Raw genomic sequence first — 9,196 nt, 5'->3', positions numbered from 1 at the left:
TGTGATGCTAATTGAAAGCTAATTTACCACAGAAGAAAATCTAACCACTTCAATATCTTATCTTATTTATAGTCGTAAACGAATCACTTAATGGCTGAGCATTGAAAAGCTACTGTTATCACCTTTTAGTTAATAGAATACCCCCCAGGCCAAGACCTTTTTGACTGTTTTTCTTTTCAGGAAATAGTATCTGGCAATAATCACATGAACAGTTACCATCACATTGACACATTTTAACCAAATAAAATATTTCAAACTCATCAGCACTGTGGCCCCTTTTTATCTGGTGCAGCAGGTTAGAGACAGAACGCCAAGCACACTGAAAGAGACACCTGCGCTCAGGGACTGGGCGGTGTGTGTAACCTTAGATCTGCATTTGGGGGGATTGGGATCGTATACCAGGCACAGGGGGTCAATGTGACAAATTCTGCCTGTGTAGGGAGCTGGCAGTGGGATCAAAGTGGAGCATGTGAATCCTGATACGAAACGTTGCTGATATCCTGTCAACAGAGAAGAGATACTGACGTCTAGCTTACATAAACGATTTGGGGGTGACTAAGAGCAGCATGTAAGCATAAATAAATCCATGGTGGCAACATTTTATACCATATACTACAGGGCATAAGAGTGGCTGGGTTAGCAAAGTCATGTATCAACTGTGGAGAGCTTAAAGAAATAATGTTACTGAAATGCAAATAAGAAAAGGAAAACTTTCACTTTAACAAAAGTACTGGCTCCGAAGTTGTTTCTTAAAATGGGGGAAAGCAAATGCTGTGGTCGAGCCTACTATCTGCTCCGTCAGCATGCCGAAACTTTGGAGGAAAAAGAATGCTAATGAAGTTGCATAGAATCTCTGAACAGTAGAAATGTGTACACATCCAGTATTTAGGAGCACTTCGCATTCCCTTTCATCTAGACAATTGTTTGGCAATATGAAAAGATTAGAATTCTACAAAGTTTATCAAGCAGATTATTAAATATGCTGTAAAAAGAGGAGTTTCGAGCATCAAGTAACAACTTGGATACAAGCATTTTTTTTTTTCCACATTAGTTTTTGAATCAAACAAATTGCAAACAAGTATATATAGATAAAAATATATTTTTTTATTAGTACTTATTAGTGTACAAAGTGTGTAGATACATGTCAGCTAGCATGATCCTGTCTGGAAAATAACAGGATTGTGTTACAGCTACAAAGCTACACAGGTTGGGTTTTATAGTCATTAAAACATTCGGCAAAGGACACACATTTGTTTATAACCTATGCAAATCATAAATGAAAATACAACTGACTTTAAGCACTTATTTATGCGTAAAGGTTATGTGCCTTTGTTTTTGTTGTTGAATAGTTAGCAGTTAGGAGCTTGGCCAGAAAATGTAGCATTAGGTGTATTAGCTATTTTAAAGTATTTGCAGAGTATAACTAGACTAGTTTTAATCGAAAAAAAAAAAGCTTCCTTTATATTTATAATTTCTATCAATGCTCACATTGTGCTTCATTCCTTGATATAATAATTTGTCTATCACAATAGCCAGACAGAAATAAAAGGACTTTAAATGCTATACAGCTACAGCACAGCTACCATATAAAATGCTCCTATGTCTGATATATGTCAAGTGTAAAATTCATTCTGAACAAAACTCACTGCTGCCCAGAGTCTTTTTTTCACCCTTGCATGGAAATGATTAAGGTTCCACTGAAAGCGTCCTGATGTGGTGCCCCTATCTACACTCTGAGATATGCTGAGATAAAGACAGACAAAGAGGAGGGCATGGCGCTATCGCTCGTGTTGACGCCACACGGTCCAGGGATGTCAAAACTATCTTACTCCCCTATGAGAGAAATTGTAATGAAGAAAAAAGTAAAAAAGAAAAAGAAAAAAAAGAGGTGGGATACAGATCAGCTGCAGGCTAAACAAACCTGCCAAGGCTCCAGAATAAAATCAGGACCGTGTGAGAATAAAGAAAAATGTTGCTAAGGCGACTTTATCAGACGTGTATACTGAGCTGAAGTCACCCGCGTATACAATTGGTTGAAAAGGGATTATGATTGTATACAAACCCGTTGTAGAAAGATTCTGTACTTTTACAATATGTTGTTATTTTAAGTGTGATGTTTGAACTGCGATTGTTCCAGGTCACCATTGAAATGGAACCATTGTTATACCAAAATGTTGATTAATGCTCAATTCTGATTGGTCAAAAGGTGATTATTTTTTTAGAACAGCACAGGCCTGCTTAATTTCAGCACTAACATTACATGCAACTATAAACAGAGAAAAATCAGTCTTTAATTAAGAAAAAAAACAACACAAAATAGGGGTATGAAGCAGCCGGTGAAGTTAATGTTATTACCCTGTTTTGGAAAAATAAAATTGAAGTTTCAGTAGTTTTAACTGCATGACAGTATAAAGGTTTATACTGTTAAAGGAAAAAACATCATATATACATCTTTACCCAATCCATTATGTTTTATTAATATAGATAATTGCCATAATAAATATATACCCTTAGCAGTAGTGATTTTTTATTTGTGATTTTGTTTAAATATGACAAAAAAAAAAAAAAAAGGCTTCACACACCATGATGCCATTTAAATGAATACATGATGAACATTATGTATTTTCCCATATGATGTTCATGTACCTTTATGGTATACCCTTCTCTGAAAATACAACCATAAAACATATTGCTTTTATGTAGCTTAATAAGCCCAGTACAAACGTATAGTTATTATATAATTAAAGGGAAATAAAACTTAGGTGTGAACATAGAAGCTGTGGTATGAATATATGATTAACCATAAAATAAATAAAAAAATTTAAACATAGTATTAACTAGCACACAATATGCAACCAGAGAAATATTAAATCTAAATATTAAGTTTTAGAGTATCACCTGCAGAATGGTTTCCTCTATTTAAAAAAAGCTAGAAAAATAAATCACTAAAATCTATAAAAGTCAAGTCTACAGAAATTACTTATCATCTCATGAGCAAAGCCTCGACAGAAAAAGGTAAGGGCCTAACATTCTTGATCGAGTTAGGTTTAGAGGCCCAGTCCTCCTGTGTGCGTGATTCAAACCCTGAAGGTCTGCACTGCTTCTCGGGCTGCTCAATCTGTGACAGCACTTTCGCCTGGGCCAGAAAAGAAGCGTCTCGCTTTGACGTGACATTCAGTCTGTCAGCGGCACCGGTCTGTGGCATGCTGTGAGACGAGTCAGCGGGGACTCTTTCTGTCTCTGTATTTCCCCTGTTTTTGCAACAATAATAGTGTGAGCTTTGAAATGAGGGCTGAGGAACAGATTCCAGACAAGACACCGTTCCACTGCAGGTGTCCAGTGATTTTCTGGATGGAAAAAAATTCTTTGTGAGGATTTCCCTTGTACAGTGCTCTACAGCTCTGTTTTTTAATTCCTGTGCATGGCAGTGTAGATCACAGTCAAACACCAGTGGACTGGACTTATACATGGGCATGTAGCTGGGTACACCTGGATCAGACAATGGGCAGAAGCAACATGAGGGACCTGGAGACACAGTAGCCTGAAGGAGGACAATTTTACGAAGCTCTTCCATCTCTCTCTGTCTGAGCTCTCTCTCCAGCATCACGCTCTCCAGCTCTTTATCAGCAAAAGCTCTTCTTTTCCTCATCTTAACACTAATTGGAGGATAGTGGTGTCTCGACTCTGATGCAGGTGATTTATAGCCTATGTAGAAACAAAGCACATTGTACTTCTTATTACCAATTTATCTTTTGGTTTTATATCAAAATAAGAGAAAAATATATTTATTTAGAACACATGCACACTAGCCTTATTATCTAAACATCATCATAATGTTTCAGAAAATACATTTTTGCATGTTTGAGGATCTCAAACGGTGTATGGTTTGTATGCACACAGTGTAGTGTGAATTAATTATATATATATATATATATATATATATATATATATATATATATATATATATATATATATATATATATATATATATATATATATATATAAAACTTATCTTCAAAGCATCTCATTACACTGAGTAATTATCCTCACCAACCTGCATAACATCTGCATAATTTTAATTACCTTAAATAATCACAAATAGATTCTCTTCCTGCCAGAGGGATCTGTAGTAATGCCTGAGCTAATCCAATTTCTCCCTGTGGATGGGTTAATGAGATATGTGTTGATTAACGCTTACCCTCTAGTATACTCTTGGCCAGAAGGCTAGGTGTTTTGGTGAAGCGCTGGTAGGTTTGGCGTCTCAGGAAAGGAGAACTTCTTGGAGCTTTCTTACTCTGTTGATGGAAAAGCAGCTCTGCATGAACATCGGTGACTCTAGTAGCCTGTTATGCAGTTTGATTTTGCGTGAGCGTGAATGGCAAAACGAAACATATCATTCGGATAATACTAATTTATTATATATAATATTTTTACTGTAAACAGTCATAGATTCTAAAAAAGTAAAAATGCAAACATAAAAATATATATTCAAGCATATTAAAGGCCAGTTGCAGCACATGTTTTGAGTTATTCGTGCTGGAAATGACACTATTTATATAACGTGGTGCCAAAAAAAAAAAAACGTGCAAAAAGTGATATTTAAAGAGTTATGTGTTCGTTTCAAATCACAAACAGAGTAAATACAAAAGTATAAACAAACTGCAGGAAATTTTCACATTTTACATGTTTTTCCACCTGCGCTTTGAACGAGCAGACACATGCACCCGCACGCACGCACGCACGCACATACACACACCTCTCCGGCCTGTTGCCTGCGGAGCGCGACCTGTGCGGCCATCACGCGCTGCCTCTCCAAAACTAGCACGCAGCTCGCGCACCGGCATTCCCTCCAGCGGCACGAGCGCTTATGGCCCTTGAGACGCGACACGACACCGTGGTTGCGACAGCGCGCGCACTTCGGGCTGCGCACCGGCGCCCTTTGCGCACCCGGCGATTTCTGTGCGTCGGTTTCCTCCAGGGCTTCAAGCTCGGATTGGTACTGCTGCTGCCCGGATTGGTGGTGCTGCCCGTGGTGCTGCCCGTGGTGCTGCCCCTGCGGCTGCTGCTGACGGTCCGTTCCCAGTTTAGCGGCCATGTGGAAGTGACAACGCGCTCACCGTTTGCTTCTCGTTGGCGCGCATGTAGGCTGCTGTGCCGTGATTTGATTCCCTGTCCAGAGTTAGACGCGTTAGGCTCTGCTACAACAAGACTGTTGTTGGTGGTGGTGAGCTTTTTTGTTGTTCCCCTGAACGCTTCAGAGCGACGTTTCAGGACGTGAAGATGACGAATGAAAGTGCCAAAGTCTTAGCTCATCTTCTCCACGTGTCCGTTTATAAACCTGCATCGTAGGAGACTGTGAACGTCACCCAGGTTGTGGTGTTCAAACTCAACTCCTCCTCTCCTCTCTGGTTACTGCTCATTTACAGAAACTTCTTATTAACTGCCTGCATTGTGTGTGTGTGTGTGTGTGTGTGTGTGTGTGTGTGTGTGTGTGTGTGTGTGTGTGTGTACACAGGTGAAACAAAGAACCTGATATATATTTACACACACACACACACACACACACACACACACACACACACACACACACACACACACAATGTGTGTGTATGTGTATATATATATATATATATATATATATATATATATATATATATATATATATATATATATATATATATATATATATATATATATATATCTTAGGTTCTCTCCTGGTCCACATTTGTTTCAGATGATATATATTTTTATAGTTTTATTAATTTAAACTGCCTTCAAACTGCAGTCCTGCTTGTTTTTGTTAAAAGAATAAAGAATATAAAGTACAGAAAGCTGACCTGATCTTAAGATGGACTTTATTTCAGTTTCCCAGACTCCTGAAACTTATTTATCAAGAATGAACTTCAGTTAACTTTTAAAATGGTGATATTATGCAGGTCAGGTGTTGTTCTACCACAACACAGTAGGATAATACAGTCTAAAACCAATTTCAAATAACCTTAATCACAATCATTGAAATCATTTGAAAGCAGCTGAAATAAATCCGAGCTCCTCTCAGAAGCCCTAAGGGAGAGGATTAAGTGTAGCCCCCATGTGGTTGAGTTTTGTACTGTAAGTGCCTGGATGTGGGAGCTGAAATGAACATTTGAACCCTAAAATGCGTGTAACCTTGTCTCTGTACATTAGCAGAATAGATTTTGGTTGAACTAAAATACAGTACAGTTTTGAAATTGATTGGACAAACTGAGATAATAAATATGAGTTTTAATACTTGGGTGCCAATCCTCTCTGGAACCTATAGATATCACCAAATGGAGATTTTCCTCCTTTGCGATGTGTTGTCAGCAGAGGTGTCATCAATAATCACTAGTGACCTAGTTCCTTTGGCAGCCATACATAGCCATGCCACAACACTGCCTTTTCTATATGTTTGACAGTTGTTGTGGTGTGCTTTTGATCATTAACCCTTCTTTTCCTTCTCCACACTCCTCTCTCCCTATTCTGCTCCAAGTTCATACAAAGAATCTTGTTCCAGAGCTAAGCAAGGTTTTTGGAGATGATTTTTCACTGTCTAATCTGCACTTTCTCTACTTGAGCATTTAGTACCTCTTTTGTATTTACCTTCATGAAGATGTCTCCTGATTGTACACTTTGATACAGATCATGTTCCTCCTCAAGTGTTCTTGATTCAGCTAGATCAAGGAAAGAAATGTCTGTGATCATTCAATTTGGCTGTCTTCTTGTGCTGTTGCTGAGATCTCCAGTGTGCTCATGCTTTTTAAGAACGTGCCATGTTTTTGCATTTTTATGGTCTGTTTTTCAGTCAAATGACGCCTTTATTCACTTTTTTGACATCGCTTTTGATTGGATTGCATAGTAGGAGTTCCCAAATGCCAATTCAATACTTGGAATGAAAATCCAGATATGAGTCTGTTCATATAAAAAGATCTGTCTTTTACAGTAGTATTACAACTATAGTAATTTACTTAATTCAGCAAGCAATTAATGCATTAGTTCGGTTAAACCCCTTGAATTAAAGCTGAAAGCTTACACTTCAAATACATTTGGATTACTTCAATATATTTGGAGGTGTATAGAAGCATAATTTTACAAATGCTTATGGACGGTACATTATAAGAACAATTTATGTGTGTTGTCTCAGATTCTCTACCTGTTTTATTATCTATTCCTCTAAAGCTGTTTGGTCATTTGTGTTGTCCCTGAGTATCTGAGTATTGAGAATATCTCAATTATAATTTGCCATATAAATAATTAATTTGCCTTCCCTGTCTACTGAAGACTTGTTTTTTCTTTTTGCTTCTTTCTGAAATAAACTTTTACTTTTCCAGGTCTATAGTGATGAGACTCTTGTTTTTCTTTTAAGAGAGAAACTCTGAAGCTATAGTATTTAACCTCTGTTGAGTAAAACTTCGCCTTCTCATCTTTCGAGAGTGCTCGAATTTTGATTTTCAGACAGAATGTGAGCTGAATCCCAATCAAGCTTCAAAGAGAAAGCAACATCACTTCGGCTCAGTTCAAAGCCCACGCTGCATTAGATTCATGACGGGTTCACCTTTGGAGAGCTTAGGACCTGATTCTTTGTGAGGTTCTTTTTAGTCATTTCTGGGTGTATGCACTGTCTCTGTTTTGTTTACCCAGGTTCAGGAATATGTAGAATTCTGAATGTCATGTCCTGGCATTTCCATTTTGTTTACTATGTTAGCATTTACCAAAGCTGCATTTACATTTACATTTACATATAACAACTTGTGCCAGACGTCCTTATCCAGAATGACTTACAGATGCACTTTTACCATCTTCACAACAACACGTCATGCTAGTACAACAAAATCATTTTCCATTTTATAATTGAAGTGAAATTTAGCATACAATCACGTGGAGACGTTTGGGCAAAATCTTGGACTCAAAGAAGGCAATGCTTTTATATAAGCAGAGGCCCAAGAGTTTTGGTTGAGGGTATTAAGAAATCAACATGTGAAGTGAATGAAGATAAAGTGAAGTCTACAGCTACTGGTTCAATTATCAGCAGGTAGTCAATTGGCATTGTGGGTAATGAATGAAGCTGTTAGAAAAAGAGAAAATGTCAAGGAAATAACAACTATGCTCAGATATTCATTGTAGGATGGATACTGAAGTGTTTAGTAAACAAATTAGTTCTTTCTCTTTAAGAAAGTTCAGTGGCTGTTTGAGAAAGTTCATTGGACCACCATGGATATGCCTGGACATAAGTTGCTTGTGTACATTGCATCTTGAGCCACGTTGACTGATAGTATTATCCTGCAGTTCTCCAAAGATCCCCAATCCAGCTTTCTCCTCAACGTTGTCTCTCTGGGGTTTAGATGACCACCAGGCACATAACTGTCTGAGAGGGGGGGGTTTAGAGTCATCAGCATAGGAATGTAACACTTACTTACACTAATACCTGGTTATCCAACTAATAAATCAAATTAGCAGTGAAGGTCTACACCCTATGAAGTTCTGTTTACTGAGCTGTGCGCTGGTGAGATGAAACATGTTTATGGTAGTCTTATTCCAGTTTAAAGGCCTTTAATTGGACACATGCTGTATGAGCAGAAAACAACCAGATGGTGAAGCAAAACAGTTGGTACATGCAATGCAGACAGAATGGAGAAAACTGTGAAACAATAACAAGACAGATATGTTTGATCATTGCTGCATATGTGCACGGTCCATTAACTAGTATTAATCTTAGTATTATTATTATAATTTTTTGTACCATTTACTTATATGTAAATTATAGTACATATAAAATTAAAAGTGTCTTGATGTTAATATGCGGATATGATTTAACTGGTAACTTAAGCAGCTCAATGTAACTGTTATAAATAAAATCTGCATTAGAACTATACTATATGGACAAAGGTATTGGGACACCTGTCTTTTTCAGCCATACTGTATGTGGTTCTTCTTAAAACTGTTTCCATACAGATGGAGGCACACAATTATATATGATGTCTTTGGACTTGAAATAGGAGACCCAAACCTGTTCCAGCACGACAATGCCCCTGTGCACAAAGTCAGCTCCATGAAGATCTTGAGTGGCCGGCTCAACCCTACTGAACACCTTTTTGATGAATTAGAACACTGAGGGCACCCCTGGCCTCCTCTGCCATTCTGGATGAATGAGCACAAATCTCGACAAGCACTAACACAT

General features: G+C 37.8%; 1 protein-coding gene across 1 annotated transcript; it reads right to left on the bottom strand.

Annotated features, from left to right (window-relative positions):
- Window positions 1–2,452: 2,452 nt before the first annotated feature.
- On the bottom strand, window positions 2,453–5,428 carry dmrt2b (doublesex and mab-3 related transcription factor 2b). The gene is made up of 3 exons (XM_083527429.1): window positions 4,757–5,428; window positions 4,199–4,295; window positions 2,453–3,705 (listed from the first exon to the last, which is right to left on the bottom strand). Exons 1-3 carry the CDS (start codon window positions 5,093–5,095, stop codon window positions 2,984–2,986), a joined length of 1,158 nt encoding a protein of 385 aa, XP_083383555.1. The 5' UTR covers window positions 5,096–5,428; the 3' UTR covers window positions 2,453–2,983.
- Window positions 5,429–9,196: the final 3,768 nt, after the last annotated feature.

Source organism: Silurus aristotelis, assembly GCF_946808225.1.
Source record: "Silurus aristotelis genome assembly, chromosome: 2".
Classification (NCBI taxonomy): Eukaryota; Metazoa; Chordata; class Actinopteri; order Siluriformes; family Siluridae; genus Silurus; species Silurus aristotelis.
The sequence above is the reverse complement of the archived record's forward strand: the minus strand, read 5'-3'. Positions and strand labels throughout refer to the sequence as shown.

Coding starts and splice junctions, on each gene's coding strand:
- dmrt2b (XM_083527429.1), bottom strand. CDS start 5,095: ATGGCCGCTAAACTGGGAACGGACCGTCAGCAGCAGCCGCAGGGGCAG. Junction 4,296..4,756: donor GCAGGCAACAGGCCGGAGAG/GTGTGTGTATGT, acceptor TTCCATCAACAG/AGTAAGAAAGCTCCAAGAAG. Junction 3,706..4,198: donor GGCCAAGAGTATACTAGAGG/GTAAGCGTTAAT, acceptor GTTTCTACATAG/GCTATAAATCACCTGCATCA.